This window comes from Podarcis filfolensis (genome assembly GCF_964270895.1).
Source record: "Podarcis filfolensis genome assembly, chromosome: 13".
Taxonomy (NCBI): domain Eukaryota; kingdom Metazoa; phylum Chordata; class Lepidosauria; order Squamata; family Lacertidae; genus Podarcis; species Podarcis filfolensis.
The window spans coordinates 6,412,570-6,429,858 of record NC_139615.1 but is presented as its reverse complement, the minus strand read 5'-3'; the positions used below and the strand labels follow the sequence as shown (position 1 = coordinate 6,429,858).

The following is a 17,289-nucleotide window of genomic DNA, read 5'->3' as shown; positions in this document are numbered from 1 at the left end:
GGTAGGCTAGGCTAGGCTGAGGCACTGTGATGGGTCAAGGCCACCTGGCAAGGTGAGTCACGATTTGAACTGGTCTCCCAGCATCTGAACCACTAATCCACACTGGCTCAAGGCTGCAGCGCCTAGTATTCCCAGGTGGTCTCCCGTCCAAGTATTTCCCAGGCCTCACCCCGCTTAGCTTCCAAGATCAGTCGGGATCGGGGGTGTCCGGGCTAATACAGACATCTCCCCACTTACGGGGGGGTGGGGTGGGGTTACATTCCTGCGTACCACGTGTATACGTGAAACAGCAACTGTTGCTGTCGTTTAGTTGTTTAGTCGTGTCCGACTCTTCGTGACCCCCTGGACCAGAGCACGACAGGCCCTCCTGTCTTCTACTGCCTCCCGCAGTTTGGTCAGACTCATGTTGGTAGCTTTGAGAACACTGTCCAACCATCTCATCCTCTGTCGTCCCCTTCTCCTTGGGCCCTCAATCTTTCCTAACATCAGGGTCTTTTCCAGGGAGTCTTCTCATGAGGTGGCCAAAGTATTGGAGCCTCAGCTTCACGATCTATCCTTCCAGTGAGCACTCAGGGCTGATTTCCTTCAGAATGGAGAGGTTTGATCTTCTTGCAGTCCATGGGACTCTCAAGAGTCTCCTCCAGCACCATAATTCAAAAGCATCAATTCTTCAGCGATCAGCCTTCTTTATGGTCCAGCTCTCACTTCCATACATCACTACTGGGAAAACCATAACTTTAACTATATGGACCTTTGTTGGCAAGGTGATGTCTCTGCTTTTTAGGATGCTGTCTAGGTTTGTCATCGCCTTTCTCCCAAGGAGCAGGCGTCTTTTAATTTCGTGACTGCTGTCACCATCTGCAGTGATCATGGAGCCCAAGAAAGTAAAATCTCTCACGGCAACTAAAAAGCCTGTAAACCTCTGCCATAAACCCACCACAATTTCTCCCTCCAAACCTCCTTTCTCAAACCCCAACAGACCTCCAAGGCCAGTGCAAAGGTTGACGGGATTGCAGTTGCAAAGGCTTCTGGGATTGCTAGCTGTTTCCCTGCTCCTTTTGCCGAAGACCTTCCTTTTTCAACCAACTTTTAAGTGGAGTTAAAAAGACAAAAAAAGGTCCTAGCCTGTACCTGTAAATTGGATTTGAAATTGTTTTTATACCTTTTTTTTTTTTTTAATCGCTCAGTGTTTGTGCCCTTGAAACTCTCTGTGGGAAGCAATTCTGAAATGCACTCCAGGTTCTCTTGAATTGCGGAAAGAAAGGTGAGACAGAAGCTCAGGGAAAGAGGGGAGGTTGGAGGGGACGAGATCCTTTTACCTGCAGGAAAGGGTTGCTGATTCCCGAGATGCTGTGTTCTGGAGAGTAGCCGGCAACCACCAGGTTACGGAGCAGTCCCACTAACTGAGGCACAAACTGGAGGGAAACAAGAGAACAGAAAAGCAGGATTAGCAGAAGATCCCTCACAAAACATCCGTCCTCCAGAGCCCTGCCTCTTGTTCCTCACAATGCCCTCTCACGGGAATCCCAGTGCCCCTTTCTCTGGCGCCGGGTAATTTCTCCTCTAATCCAGAAAGCACTTTTGATATCAAAACGGGGCAGTTCCAAAACCAAGGCAACTTATGGTTTTTCATCCCCCCTGACAGCACTGCCCTATTATACATGTAAGACCTGTGGACTTCAATGAGCCTTGCTCCCATGTAAGGTTGTTTAGGAGGACACTCCCTGATTTTTTGGGGGGTGTGTGTGTGGAACATTAGGTAAAGGTAAAGGGAGCCCTGACCATTAGGTCCAGTCGTGGCTGACTCTGGGGTTGCGGCGCTCATCTCACTTTATTGGCCGAGGGAGCTGGCGTACAGCTTCCGGGTCATGTGGCCAGCATGACTAAGCTGCTTCTGGCGAACCAGAGCAGTGCACGGAAACGCCGTTTACCTTCCCGCCACAGTGGTACCTATTTATCTACTTGCACTCTGATGTGCTTTCGAACTGCTAGGTTGGCAGGAGCAGGGACCGAGCAACGGGAGCTCACCCCATCACGGTGATTCGAACCGCCAACCTTCTGATCGGCAAATCCTAGGCTCTGTGGTTTAACCAATTATTCCCCCCCCCCAATTATTTATTTGATTTTACATATTAAAATTTATAGTCACACCTTCCGAAAATACAAGATTCCCACAAATCTTTGGACTTCCCTCATTCCCCTCCCTGGGTTCCGTTGTTAATCCTTTTCTGTTGTTGTTGTTTAGTCGTTTAGTCGTGTCCGACTCTTTGTGACCCCCTGGACCAGAGCACGCCAGGCACTTCTGTCCTCCACTGCCTCCCGCAGTTTGATCAAACTCATGCTGGTAGCTTCAAGAACACCATCCAACCATCTCATCCTCTGTCGTCCCCTTCTCCTTGGGCCCTCCATCTTTCCCAACATCAGGGTCTTTTCCAGGGAGTCTTCTCTTCTCATGAGGTGGCCAAAGTATTGGAGCCTCAGCTTCACGATCTGTCCTTCCAGTGAGCACTCAGGGCTGATTTCCTTAAGAATGGATACGTTTGATCTTCTTGCAGTCCATGGGACTCTCAAGAGTCTCCTCCAGCACCATAATTCAAAAGCATCAATTCTTCGGCGATCAGCCTTCTTTATGGTCCAGCTCTCACTTCCATACATCACCACTGGGAAAACCAGAGCTTTAACTATACGGATCTTTGTTGGCAAGGTGATGTCTCTACTTTTTAAGATGCTGTCTAGGTTTGTCATTGCTTTTCTCCCAAGAAGCAGGCGTCTTTTAATTTCGTGACTGCTGTCACCATCTGCAGTGATCATGGAGCCCAAGAAAGTAAAATCTCTTACTGCCTCCATTTCTTCCCCTTCTATTTGCCAGGAGGTGATGGGACCAGTGGCCATGATCTTCGTTTTTTTGATGTTGAGCTTCAGACCATATTTTGTGCTCTCCTCTTTCACCCTCAATAAAAGGTTCTTTAATTCCTCCTCACTTTCTGCCATCAAGGTTGTGTCATCTGCATATCTGAGGTTGTTGATATTTCTTCCGGCAATCTTAATTCCGGCTTCAGATTCATCCAGCCCAGCCTTTCGCATGATGAATTCTGCATATAAGTTAAATAAGCAGGGAGACATTATACAGCCTTGTCGTACTCCTTTCCCAATTTTGAACCAATCAGTTGTTCCATATCCAGTTCTAACTGTAGCTTCTTGTCCCACATAGAGATTTCTCAGGAGACAGATGAGGTGATCAGGCACTCCCATTTCTTTAAGAACTTGCCATAGTTTGCTGTGGTCGACACAGTCAAAGGCTTTTGCATAGTCAATGAAGCAGAAGTAGATGTCTTTCTGGGACTCTCTAGCTTTCTCCATACTCCAGCGCATGTTTGCAATTTGGTCTCTGGTTCCTCTGCCTCCTCTAAATCCAGCTTGCACTTCTGGGAGTTCTCGGTCCACATACTGCTTGAGCCTTCCTTGTAGAATTTTAAGCATAACCTTGCTAGCGTGTGAAATGAGTGCAATTGTGAGGTAGTTGGAGCATTCTTTGGCACTGCCCTTCTTTGGGATTGGGATGTAGACTGATCTTCTCCAATCCTCTGGCCACTGCTGAGTTTTCCAAACTTGCTGGCATATTGAGTGTAGCACCTTAACAGCATCATCTTTTAAAATTTTAAATAGTTCAGCTGGAATATCATCACTTCCACTGGCCTTGTTATTTGCAGTGCTTTCTAAGGCCCATTTGACTTCACTCTCCAGGATGTCTGGCTCAAGGTCAGCAATCACACTACCTGGGGTGTACGAGACATCCATATCTTTCTGGTATAATTCCTCTGTGTATTCTTGCCACCTCTTCTTGATGTCTTCTGCTTCTGTTAGGTCCTTACCACTTTTGTCCTTTATTATGGTAATCTTTGTACAAAATGTTCCTTTCATATTTCCGATTTTCTTGAACAGATCTCTGGTTCTTCCCATTCTGTTGTTTTCCTCTATTTCTTTGCATTGCTCGTTTAAGAAGGCCTTCTTGTCTCTCCTTGCTATTCTTTGGAAATCTGCATTCAATTTCCTGTATCTTTCACTATCTCCCTCGCATTTTGCTTGCCTTCTCTCCCCCGCTATTTGTAAGGCCTCGTTGGACAGCCACTTTGCTTTCTTGCATTTCTTTTTTATTGGGATGGTTTTAGTTGCTGCCTCCTGTATAATGTTGCGAGCCTCCACCCATAGTTCTTCAGGCACTCTGTCCACCAAATCTAAATCCTTAAACCTGTTCCTCACTTCCACTGTGTATTCATAAGGGATTTGGTTTAGATTGTATCTTACCGGCCCAGTGGTTTTTCCTACTTTCTTCAGTTTAAGCTTGAATTTTGCTATAAGAAGCTGATGATCTGAGCCACAGTCAGCTCCAGGTCTTGTTTTTGCTGACTGTATAGAGCTTCTCCATCTTTGGCTGCAGAGAATATAATCAATCTGATTTCGATGTTGCCCATCTGGTGATGTCCATGTGTAGAGTCGTCTCTTGTGTTGTTGGAAAAGCGTGTTTGTGATGACCAGCTTGTTCTCTTGACAGAACTCTATTAGCCTTTGCCCTGCTTCGTTTTGATCTCCAAGGCCAAACTTGCCAGTTGTTCCTTTTATCTCTTTATTCCCTACTTTAGCATTCCAATCCCCTATAATGAGAAGAACATCCTTCTTTGGTGTCACTTCTATAAGGTCTTGTAAGTCTTCATAAAATTGGTCAATTTCAGTTTCTTCAGCACCAGTAGTTGGTGCATAAACTTGGATTACTGTGATGTTAAAAGGTCTGCCTTGGATTCATATCGAGATCATTCTATCATTTTTGAGATTGCATCCCAGTACAGCTTTCGCCACTCTTTTGTTGACTATGAGGGCCACTCCATTTCTTTTACGGGTTTCTTGCCCACAGTAGTAGATATGATAGTCATCCGAACTGAATTCGCCCATTCCCGTCCATTTCAGTTCACTGATTCCCAGGATGTCAATATTTATTCTTGCCATCTCATTTTTGACCACATCCAACTTACCCAGATTCATGGTTCTTACATTCCAGGTTCCTATGCAATATTTTTCTTTACAGCATTGGACTTTCCTTTCGCTTCCAGGCATATCCGCAGCTGAGCGTCCTTTCGGCTTTGGCCCAGCCGCTTCATCAGCTCTGGATCTACTTGTACTTGTCCTCCGCTCTTCCCCAGTAGCATGTTGGATGCCTTCCGACCTGAGGGGCTCATCTTCCAGCGTCATAACTTTTATATGCCTGTTGTCTTTGTCCATGGAGTTTTCTTGGCAGGGATACTGGAGTGGCTTGCCGGTTCCTCCTCCAGGTGGATCACGTTTGGTCAAAACTCTCCACTATGACCTGTTCATCTTGGATGGCCCTGCACGGCAGAGCTCATAGCTTCTCTGAGTTATTCAAGCCCCTTCGCCACGGCAAGGCAGTGATTCATGAAGGGGAAGCCTTTTCTACTGCATCTTTTATAATGATCCAAATTATTTCCCCCGCCCCCTCCATGTATCCATAGTTCTCGTCACATTACAACTGTTTTTGCAATCCCGCTAATGATTTTAACTGTTTAAAGTGGTCTCCGTTGTAAATTTCCCCCATTCCTTATTAAAATTTTGGTCTTCCTGATTTCTGACCTTTCAGGTCATTTTTGCCATTTCGGCAGAGTCCGTCAACTTAATCTGCCATTCTTCCCTGGTAGGGACTTGGTCTTCTTTCTGGGCTGGTAACATCTGCACAGCTGTTGCCGCATACATGAACAGTTTTCTCTGGGGAATATTTTTACTCTGAGGGCCACCTTCCCTCATGGGCAACTGTTATGTACTGAGTTGAATAGGATCCAAAATGCAGCAGTCTGATTGGTCCTAGAACAATAGGATCCAAAATGCAGCAGTCTGATTGGACCTAGAACAATAGGATCCAAAATGCAGCAGTCTGATTGGACCTAGAACAATAGGATTCAGAATGCAGCAGTCTGATTGGACCTAGAACAATAGGATTCAGAATGCAGCAGTCTGATTGGTCCTAGAACAATGCAGCATGATTGGTTCGCAGGAGCCACCCAATCCAGCTCCAGGTGGAAGTGAATCCACAACCTAATTGGCCTACAGGAGAATCCCGGAATTAGCCAATCACGTGGGCCCCATTGTGTAAATAATGTATATAAAGCAGATATTTGGGGGGGAACAATGATTCCTCCTCACCGCTATGAGCTGAATAAAGAGCATGAAATCCACTCTCGACTCCGAGTATATTTCAGGCCGCATGCCACTGATGGGCGGAGCCAAAAGCAACACATGCAATTTTTACCTTTCTGCAGTAGGCCAGCTTCCACACACCCCCTTCCCTATCTCCCGTCCAGGCAAGTGAGAGTCTTCCTCAAAATTTCAAGGATATGCTCCAGCCAGAAACACGGGAGGGGGGGGCCAAGCAAGGCTGGGAAGGGGCGTGTCCTGAGGGTGAAGGGGTGTGGCTTGGGAGAGGCGTGTCCTGAGGGTGAAGGGGTGTGGCTTGGGAGGGGGTGTGGCCCAGGAAGAATCTCAAGGGCCAGATCCTTCTTGGGTTTGTTGCATGTTCTGGCCTGCCAGGGCCCATCCCCATTTCCTGGTGGACGCCAAACCAGTCCTGCTATGCGGGTCTTGAACCCGGGCCTCAATGCATGCAAGGCACAGGCTCCTTTATTAGCAGCTTGCCCTCCACCACGCTCTCCTGCTCAAAAGGCATGTAGTCCTTGACTGCAACGGATGCTGGGAGAGTTGCCAAACTCACAGCTGCCCCACCTTGGAGAAGTGGTCCAGGGCTTGTGGACTCCGTTCGCACATCTCTGAGATCAGCATGACAGCCCCGTGGAGGATGCCTGGGGAGAGAGAGACAGGTAGGCCAGGTGCGGATCCTGCCCCGAATTCCTAAGTCCCGTCCCCTATCTTCCCAAATCCCAGGCCCACCAAGGCTCCCCAGATCCCGGTTTCTCTGCACCGCCTCAATGTGACGGGAGAGCAGCGCTTTCTTGAGATCTCCTTCAAATCACTCCTTGAGATCCGCTTCTCTGGAAAAAAATCATGCAAAGAGTAGCCCTACTGAAATCAACAGACCTGACTTATAGCGATTAATTTTGGCAGGTTCACCGTGAGCAAAACTGAGTCGAATACACCCCTGAACTCTCCTCTCAACCTTCATCATCATCATCATCATCATCATCATCATAAATATTATTTATACCCCGCCCATCTGGTTGGGCTTCCCCAGCCACTCTGGGTGGCTTTCAACAAAATATTAAAATACAGTAATGCATCAAACATTAACAGCTTCCCTAAACAGGGCTGCCTTCAGATGTCTTCTAAAAGTCTGGTAGTTGTTGTTCTCTTTGACATCTGGTGGGAGGGCGTTCCACAGGGCAGGTGCCACTATCAAACAACCCTGAAGAGAATCCCCCACCCCCTGCCATCCCACTTCGCCTCAATCCTTCTCTTCGGCAACCAAGCGGTCGGCTCAAGCGTTCGGAGCAACCGAGGGATATCCAAGCACGCACGAGCTGGGACTTATTTCTTTATTTGTAGCTTTCTCCCCCAGCCCTAAACTCTTCGTCAGCAAAAGAAAGAAAGAAAAAGGCCCTCCGGAATGGCTTACTGAGTGTCCAGTAATAAAACACTCCCTGCCCCCAGGCTTAAAATTTAAGAGGCACGACACAAAAGGAAAAGGGGTTGGGAGGGAGAAGGAGAAAAGCAAACTCAGGCACTAGCTGCAAAGTTCTTACAAGAGCCCTTTCTGAAAGGCTCCCAGCAGCTTCTTTTCCGGCTACTGGGCAGGGCCAGGATGGTCTCCTCTCTTGGCATGACGGGAAGGAAGAGCAAGACTCACAGTAGCCCCAGCTGAAGAGACAAAGGCACTTACCGGCATTTTGTTCAGTCAAGAGCTGTTCACCGAGTCGAGTGAACACGTCTATAAGATCGGGCACCTTCCGGACAACGTGTACAGCACAGACCACGGCCTAGAAGCGGAGGCAGAGAGCAAAGGATTATGGGGTGGGGTCCCCATGTGTCCCACAGAACGGCCTTGCAGGCTGAGACCCTCCCTGCCCGTGGACTGTCTCGCCAGAGTGGTGCATGCTCCGGTTATCTCTCACTTAGACTACTGCTATACGCTCTACATGGGGCTACCTTTGAAGGTGACCCGGAAACTACAACTAATCCAGAATGCGGCAGCCAGACTGGTGACTGGGGGTGGCTGCCGAAACCACATAACACCGGTCTTGAAAGACCTACACTGGCTCCCAGTACGTTTCCGAGGACAATTCAAAGTGTTGGTGCTGACCTTGAAAGCCCTAAAAGGCCTCAAAGGCCCTGTATACCTGAAGGAGCCTCTCCACCCCCATCGTTCTGCCCGGACACTGAGGTCCAGCTCCGAGGGCCTTCTGGCGGTTCCCTCATTGCGAGAAGCAAAGCTACAGGGAACCAAGCAGAGGGCCTTCTCAGTAGTGGCACCCACCCTGTGGAACACCCTCCCACCAGATGTCAAAGATACAACAACAACTACCAGACTTTTAGAAGACATCTGAAGGCAGCCCTCTTTAGGGAAGCTTTTAATGTTTAATAGACTATTGTATTTTAATATTCTTTTGAAAGCCGCCTAAAGTGGCTGGGGAAACCCAGCCAGATGGGCGGGGTATACCGTATTTTTCGCCCTATAGGACACACTTTTTCCCCCCAAAAAATGAAGGGGAAATGTGTGTGCGTCCTATGGGGCGAATGCAGGCTTTCGCTGAAGCGGCTTGCGGAGAGCTGCCTGTTCTGGGGGCTGGGGTCGGGGGAAGCTCGGACTTCCCCTGCCCCAGCCCCGCGCCTGGGGGGGAAATAATTTTTTTTTACTTTATTTCCCCCCCAAAAAACTAGGTGCGTCCTATGGGCCGGTGCGCCCTATGGGGCGAAAAATACGGTGAATAATAATAAATAATGTTGTATTTTAATCTTGTTTTTAAGTTGTATTTCAATCAATTTGTTTTATATTTGGTGTTAGCCGCCCTGAGCCCGGTCTTGGCTGGGGTGGGCGGGGTATAATTAAAATATTTTAAATAAATTATTATTATTACTATCTTTGGAATCTCAGCTTTTTAAAGAAAAAATCCCAGCTGCGGGGTCTCACCTTCCTTCGCACGGAGGGCTGGCCAACCCTGGCGAGCTGCTCCACTTCGCCGGCCAAATCCCGGAACATGGCCACGGACCCCAGGGAGCCCAGGGTGCTCAGAGCTAAGCCCTGCACCCAGGCAGTGGGGTGCAGGAGGTCGCTATGGGGAGCAAAAGAAAGAGAGGTGAACGGAAGATGCAACGCTTTCTCAAATATTCACATCCCCTGCCCGAACAGCTTCCTTCAGGCACACAAATCCCACCTCCTGCATATTCCTTCCTATTCAACGCCCAAGTTCAACCCTCAAGACCTACCGATGGCCGCCATCTTTAACCAGGAGGAAAGGCTGGTGTTTTGAAAGACTTTTAAGCTGCCATATTCTGACTGATATCCCAACATTGCATTTCAAGGAACCCCCAGCGATCCACTTCCCTTGACATGTCTTTTCCCAAGCCTCAAGAGTTGTTCTGAGAGTGGAACAAACAGAAGGCAGCAGGCTCTCCTTCCTTGGAGGTTTTTAAGCAGAGTTTGGGTGGCCATCTGTTCCTTCAGAGCCCATAGCGCAGGTCCTTTCCCCTCCTCATAAATCATCCAGTCTTCCAACTAAATTCCCAGGATCTTCACTGGAGGCACACATTCCCAAATACCAGGTTGATACCTGTACATTTAAGGTGCTAGGACAGCACTTCAAACAACAACAATTTATTATTTATACCCCACCCATCTGGCTGGGTTTCCCCAGCCACTCTGGGCGGCTTCCAAAAGAATATTAAAATACAATAGTCTATCAAACATTAAAAGCTTCCCTAAAGAGGGCTGCCTTCAGATGTCTTCTAAAAGTCTGGTAGTTGTTTTTCTCTTTGACATCTGGTGGGAGGGCGTTCCACAGGGCGGGCGCCACCACCGAGAAGGCCCTCTGCCTGGTTCCCTGTAACTTGGCTTCTCACAGGGAGGGAACCGCCAGAAGCCCCTTGGAGCTGGACCTCAGTGTCCGGGCAGAATGATGGGGATGGAGACGCTCCTTCAGGTATACTGGACCAAGGCCGTTTAGGGCTTTAAAGGTCAGCACCAACACTTTGAATTGTGCTCGGAAACATACTGGGAGCCAGTGTAGGTCTTTCAAGACTGGTGTTATGTGGTCTTGGCGGCCGCTCCCAGTCACCAGTCTACTAACCAGTCACCAGTCTAGTAACAAAGCCTTCTCCTGGAATTATGGGAACTGTAGTTTGCTAAGGTTGCAGAGCATTGTTAGGAAACCCCTATCCCCCCAGATCTAAAATCCCCAGAGTAGACAGACTAGGGTTGCCATTCGTCTGGAATTTCCCAGACATGTCCGGGATTCTAATGATGAAATTAGAGTCCTGGGGGAATTATGAAAAATTGGCAAAAGATCAACAACTTTGGGGTTCATTTCCCCCCAAAAGCTCCACAACAGTTTGGGCAATTCCCCCCCCCAAAAAGTTAAACAACTTTGTGTCCAGATTTTTTACTTCTTGAAAAATGGCAACCTTAAGACAGACCAAATGTTAAACCACTCAGAACTGTAGCTCTGGAAAGGGAACAGGAGTTTCCTAAACAGCTCCTGGCCCCCTAACAAAACTACAGTTCCCAGAATCCTTTGGGGAAAGCTGTGACTGTTTGAAATGGTATCATAGCACTTTAAACGCATGGAGTGAATGTAGCCTTGGTTTCTTTTTCCCCAGTATAACCCTAAATCAGTGGTTTTCAACCAGTGTGCCCTGGGGTGCCTTGAATGATGGTTAGGGTTGCCGCGGGCAACACTGGCCTCTGTTCCTCTTTCCTTCCCTCTCCCCTATGATGTCCTCTCATATTTCTGACTCTCAAAGGCTTGCACAGCTGTTTGTTGCAACCCTAATACAAGCGAAAGCTGCCTCTGTGGCTGGCCATTGGGTGCTGGTTGCCAGGCAGTGAGGCGGCCTTGAAGTAAGCAAGCAAGCGGGCAAGGAGCCAAGCCGGCCAGTCTGCCAGCCATTGCTGTTGGGAATGGACAGACAAGTGGGAAGCTGGGCAGGCAGGCACCATGTTGGCTTTTATTGTGCTTGCTGTATGCAATGCCTGCCTGGAAGCTGAGTGCCCAGTCCTGAAGGGGAGCCTTTCTTCCATGCAGGCCTGGCAGTGCCTGCTGCTGCCACTACTGCCTTCCAAGCTGAGTAAGATGCTGGCCTTACTCACCTTCACCTTTCGCTAGGCTCCAAAGGCTGGGGGCATCCTCTTCCCAGGCCCCCTGTGGGGCAGAGAGAGGAGGCACCTGTCTTTGGGGCTGCCCAGAGGATCCCCGAAGAGAGGGGAGAGGAGAGGACCAGAAAGAATGTAGTTGGCCAAGGAGGCCGTGGATTCCAAAAGGCTGAAAACTTCTGCCCTAAATAATAACTTTCAGTTCCCAAATCTGTCCTAGTCCACTGTGGGGGCACCCACTCTTTCTGCCCCCCCCCCAAACACCCTTCAATTTCACCCCTCACTTCTTGATACTATTGGTCAGCAGAAGGTGAGTGTCCTGTTTCTCATCCAATAGGAGGGCAGCGCCTAGGTAGCCGATCCGCTTTTCGTGGAAACGGTGGGAGGCTATTAGCTTCAAGCTCTCCATCTGGGTTCAAGACAGAATAAGGAAAAAACCCACAATTATTGATTGCGCCAGAACTACAACCTTTGATCGATTAAACTCCCCCAGCTAAATCCCAGAACCAATCCATGCATATTAAACTCCCGGGCTAAATCCCAGAACATTCTAGTTGGGGGTGTATCCCACTGGGACCTTTAAGGGTTGCTGTTTGGTGGATATTAGCAGAGGGGTTTTTGAGGGGTAAAGTTAAAGGTAAAGGGACCCCTGACCATTAGGTCCAGTCGCGGACAACTCTGGGGTTGCGGCGCTCACCTCGCTTCCTGGCCGTGGGAGCCGGCATACAGCTTCCGGGTCATGTGGCCAGAATGATTAAGCCGCTTCTGGAGAACCAGAGCAGCACACAGAAACGCCGTTTACCTTCCCGCCGGAGCGGTACCTATTTATGTACTTGCACTTTGACGTGCTTTCAAACTGCTAGGTTGGCAGGAGCAGGGACTGAGCAATGGGAGCTCACCCCGTTGCGGGGATTTGAACCACCGACCTTCAGATTGGCAAGTCCCAGGCTCTGTTGTTTAACCCACAGCGTCACCAGCGTCCCTTTTTTGAGGGGTAGTTGCATATAAAGTTGCTATAAGTGCATTAGCTAAAGAAGCTAAATGGAACCTGGGTTCAAATCCTCACTCGGACATTAAGCTCACTGACTGACCATCTGTTATCCTAAAATTACCTCACACGGTTGTTGCGAGAACATGTGAGGAAGGTAAGCTGGGGGCGGAACTCTGTCATCAAGCGCTGCATAATTTTTTTCAAATAAATAAAATACGCTTAGGACACTTTTAGAGCACTTTTAACAGCCAAGGTCCCCCCCCCCCACCAAGAATCATGGGAACTGTAGTTTACCCCTCACAGAGCTACAATCCCCAGCTCCCTTAACAAACTACAGTTCCCCATGTGCAGTGCGGGTGTATACCTGTCCAAAATGAGCAGGATAGCCCAGAATGTGGATGTAGAGCAACTTGGCTAAGTTGGATGCACGGGTGTTGGCCTCGTCTCCCCGAAAGGCCCCCCGAATCTTGGCGCTTTCTCGTTGGACCAGCTCCCGCTCCTCCGCCTGGGTCCGTGCACTCCGTATGGTCCGGATCAGGACCGGCAACGTGAGAGGTGCTTCCGGCATCCTAGAAGTGAAGAGTGGAATAAGTTTTTTTGAGGGAGGGCCTTTGGCACGTGGCACCTGCAGGAACCTCAACTCTTACTCCCATTCTTCTGCTCCATATTTCAGGGAGCGTGTCTGACTGGAAATCCTCAGCTCAAGTCCGAAAGACAGGAAGTAATAACAGGTTGCTTCTGAGAATGTGCAGAGTGCCCGTATTCCTTGGGTTTGGACTCAAGGCTTCCTCTTAGGGATGGATGCCAACAACCTGCAGCTAGGTCTAAATCGCTTAACGCAAATTAGTTCACACCCTTTGACGAGTAGTAAAAGCGAAGGTTTTTCCCCCTCCAATACTTTCTTTCCACGTTTATGGGGAAGAAGAGGATTAATCCACATTCGCAGTGGAAAGCACAGAATTGAATTGGTTCCGTAAAGTTGCGGACGATTTCCGGACTGGAAATCAAAAGCCCTTTGTGGAGGCTTTAAGCTCAGTCAATATCTTTCTGCCCATCTCAAGTCTCGAATTTCACTCCTGTACCATAAAAAGCAGCCTCTCCCTGCCCTCAAACTGCCTCTTCAGTGTAGGCCCTCACAACTGTGAATTTAAATTGAGCATAGCCTTTCAGATATTTCGGTGAAATTCTCTCCCCTTCCTCTTTCCCCTGACCCCTCCTTCCACTTTGATGGACAGTTTAAAATGTGCATACTTTGAATGAATCTGCGTATGCACATGAGCTGCAGGCAAATTTAGTGGGCCACCAGACACCCCCACAGAACCCAAGGTCCCTCTCTGGCATGTTAGCACCCTTCTTTTGGGATGACCACCCCCTTATCTTAACTCCCACCAGCCCTTAATTTTTCATTCATTCCTTTTCTCTGGTCCCCTCCTCACCTGTCCAGAGATTCACTGCACACGGTTTCTTCTTTGTTTCACGATATTTTGGGGACACGCAGAGGGGCAGCTGCTGCCCCGTCTATCCTCCCCTTCTGCTTAGTCAACTTATTGCATTTCCGGACAACAGTCTGTTAACTAGCCAGGTAAACTCACCTGAACTTCTGCGGCTACCTGGACCCAGGGGCGCCCTCTGCTGGCCAGACCCAGAAAGGGACTTTTTCATTCGGATTTTTTTTTTTTTTAGGGCAGAGTTAGCCAAAGTTTAGAGCTATTTCGGAAGGGAGGGATCTCTTGACAGACAGATAGGCCTTGAGCCAAAGAAGGGATCTTTCAGACAACCTGTTTATTGCGCACTCATACAGATTTGTTTGTGCAGAGGTTATACAAAATTGTGCCACGTGAACCTTATCCATTGCTTCCCAGTTCATTTTGCCATAGCTTTCCTTACTGCAAGAAGTTTGTTTTTGTTTCTTATTTAAGAAAGCAGTTTGCTGTGCAAGAGCACCAAACCCACTTTAACTGTGCAACATGACTTTGCCGGTATATGATCGAATATGCAAAACAGCAGCAGTCTGGAACAGACCATACCTATCGTTCATATTTAATGAATTTTAAAAACAAAACAACAAAAAAAGATTGTAGTTTGTTGGGGACTTCTGAAATGAAGGTAAGAGCTAGATATAAATATTATATATATTATTAAAAAGGCACAGGTGGACTAAAGAATATGACCCAAATCCTACATAGCTGGCCACGCATAAGAAGCAGATGTGAGCTAGCTGGGTGTACGTTCACAAATAAAGCTGTCAATTAGCATGACAGCTAGATGCAGACTTTGCCTCCAGAGGAAGGATATTTTTGAATATCAGACACTGGGGGAAAACTGGGGCCTTTGGTCTGGTCCAGCAAGTTTATTCTTACATTCTTTGGATGGGCACAAAACCTTATGTTTCAAATGCCCTAGGCAAGTCTCTGATTTGCTAACAAGGGCAGCTCCACAACACTTTTAAAACACACCCAGTGCACATTTAAACCACGTGGCTTCCCCCTGGGAAATCCTGGGAAACGTAGTTTACCCCTCTCCGAGATACAATTCCCAGCGCAGTCAGCATACTACATTTCCCAGGATTCTTTGTGGGGGCAGAAAATCGTGTGCTTTAAATGTGCATCAAATGTGCTTTAGATGTGTGGAATGCTCCCGGGCTACCTGCTCTCTCAGCAGAAGCAGCCTTCCACTTCTGTGCAACAGGTGGAAAGGCAGATGCCTGAATTTCCTCACTCCCTCGCTCCCAGAGGGGGATCTTCCCTGTTGAAAGCCTGCCTGCCGTGCAGCTGTTAAAAAGGTCACAAGAACCTTGCGAGGCAAAACACCACCACCACAGCAGCAGCCCTTTGGCTGTCAAGAGGATCTGAAGGGTGAAACTGTTGCTCTCCTGCCTTGCTGTGGCCCTTCAGTGGGTCGCAGGCCTCCTGGCTTCTGCCCTCCAGGGCTCATAGAATCATAGAATTGTAGTCCAACCCCCCTGCAATGCAGGAATCTCTGCTAAAGTTAAATTAGCCTCAACCAGAGCCAGGGCCTTTTCAACACTGGCTCCGGCCTGGGGGAACGCTCTGTCTCGTGAGACCAGGGCCCTGCAGGATCTGATTTCTTTCTGCAGGGCCTGTAAGACAGAGTTGTTCCGCCTGGCCTTTGGTTTGGAATCAACTTGATCCCCTTCCCCTCTTTCCTTTTTCCTTCTGTGATGGAACTCCTATTTGGGGACTTCCCTGGCTTTTTCCTGGCCCACGTAGGACCAGTCTGAATAGTTGGCCTTGGTGAAGGTTTGACGTTTTCATCCCCCAAAAGTTTTTGATTTGAGTTTGTATTGAAATGAGGCTGCATTTTAATGTTGTATTTTAACTTTGTTTTAAGTTGTATCTTAATCAATTGTTTTATATCTGCTGTTAGCCGCCCTGAGCCCAGTCTTGGCTGGGGAGGGCGGGGTATAAATAAAAATTATTATTATTATTATTATTATTATTATTATTATTATTATTAAAGCATCCATGACAGGTGGCCACCCAACTTCTGCTTAAAAACCTCCAACAGACCCTCCAAGTGTCCCTATTTTCCAGGGATGTCTCTGATTTAGGGACGTCGTCCCGGTTTCTGATTTGGTCCTGCTTTTTCTTAGGACATCACTATTTTCATTGGAGAAATGTTGGAGGGTATGGAGATCTGACCCCAGAGCCATTTGAAGGCAATCTTGTATAGGGAAGTTTTTTGAATGTTTCATGTTTTATGGTGTTTTTTTTAATATATTGGAAGCTGTCTAGAGTGGCTGGGGCAACCCAAAAAAGATGAGTGGGGTATAAATAGTAAAATAATCGTTATGGAATGGGATGTCCCTATTTTCATGGGAGAAATGTTGGACGGTATGCTCCCAAGGCATACCTGTCAACTTTCCCCTTTTCTTGCGAGGAATCCTATTCGGAATAAGGGAATTTCCCTTTAAAAAAGGGAAACATTGATAGCTATGGCTCCAAGGACGGACAGCCCACCACCTCTTGTGCGAGTCTGTTTCACTGTCAAACAGCTCCTTCGGCTGGCCAAAGAGAGAGAGAGAGAAAGAGAAGCCAGCAGGACTCTGTAATTTTTCTCTGTAATGTTATATAATATATGAGCAGCCCAGGGGCTTCTCCATAAGGCTTTATGAGCGCAGCCATAGAGACGCGGCCAGAGCGTCGCAGCAGGTTAAAGGACTAGACCACGCCCCCCCCACTTCCTCGGCGACGCTCCCACCAACCACGGACATGGAGCAAACCTCTAGACAGGAACTCCTCCACTGGGCTTCCGGTTTCGCTGGCCCTTGGCGGAAGTGGCTACTGCCATCCCATGGAGAAACCCGGGATTTCAACGTTTGTGCATCGGACTTTCCCATTCCCACCCGCCCCCGAAACCTTCTTGGCGGAAATAAATAGTTCCGGCTCTTCGGGGTTCCCCCCGCCTCCTGCACGTCTGAAGGCGGCTTCCTTCTTGGGTCGGCGCGGGGCTTGTGCATGCAATTGAGCTCTGGGTCAGAGCGGGGGGGGCGCGCGGGGGGGAGGAAACGGCCAAGCCGAGCTGCCTTTACTGCTGCAACATCCTGGAATTGGGTTTTATTTGAGGTGGGGCTGCAAAGCCTCCCCGCCCGGGCTCAGGGCTTGCAGTGCTGGCGGCGGGCTACACTGCAGGGCTGTTGTGCGCTTACCTCTTGGCAGGGCCGGGGTCCGCAAGGGCCGGGGCTCCCGTTCAGCCGAATGAGCGGAGGGCGCCCAGCTGGCTGCCTTGGCACATCTTGAAGCGAGTGGAGCAATAGGGGGCAGGAAGCAGCCTGGGGTAAAAGTAGGCAGGTTGGCCCATAGGAAGGATTGCCTCAAAATCCGCATTAGGGCAATACCTTCATTAGGCCAACCAAAATGTTCTGGTTTTTTGTTCTTATTCTGTGGTCTCTACAGCTACAGCAGGTTGTGCTGCAACCGTCCTAGTTTGACCTCATCCCCAAAGGCACACTCCTCCT

General features: G+C 48.6%; 1 protein-coding gene across 5 annotated transcripts in view; it reads right to left on the bottom strand.

Moving 5' to 3' along the window:
* The window catches only part of AP1G2 (adaptor related protein complex 1 subunit gamma 2), a 30,635-nt gene extending 13,346 nt beyond the window's left edge, over positions 1 to 17,289 (bottom strand). For 2 of the 5 annotated variants that reach the window (XM_083580892.1, XM_083580895.1), the window contains exons 1-7: positions 16,981 to 17,289; positions 12,676 to 12,880; positions 11,605 to 11,729; positions 9,143 to 9,284; positions 7,895 to 7,991; positions 6,784 to 6,860; positions 1,320 to 1,415 (exon numbers count right to left, since the gene is read on the bottom strand). In XM_083580892.1, coding sequence (XP_083437018.1) covers positions 1,320 to 1,415; positions 6,784 to 6,860; positions 7,895 to 7,991; positions 9,143 to 9,284; positions 11,605 to 11,729; positions 12,676 to 12,879 — 741 coding nt within the window. In that variant the 5' untranslated portion in view covers position 12,880; positions 16,981 to 17,289. Of the gene's footprint in view, positions 1 to 1,319; positions 1,416 to 6,783; positions 6,861 to 7,894; positions 7,992 to 9,142; positions 9,285 to 11,604; positions 11,730 to 12,675; positions 12,881 to 13,747; positions 13,924 to 16,980 lie in introns of those variants that run through there. The other 3 variants (XM_083580893.1, XM_083580894.1, XM_083580891.1) reach the window with 3 other exon arrangements.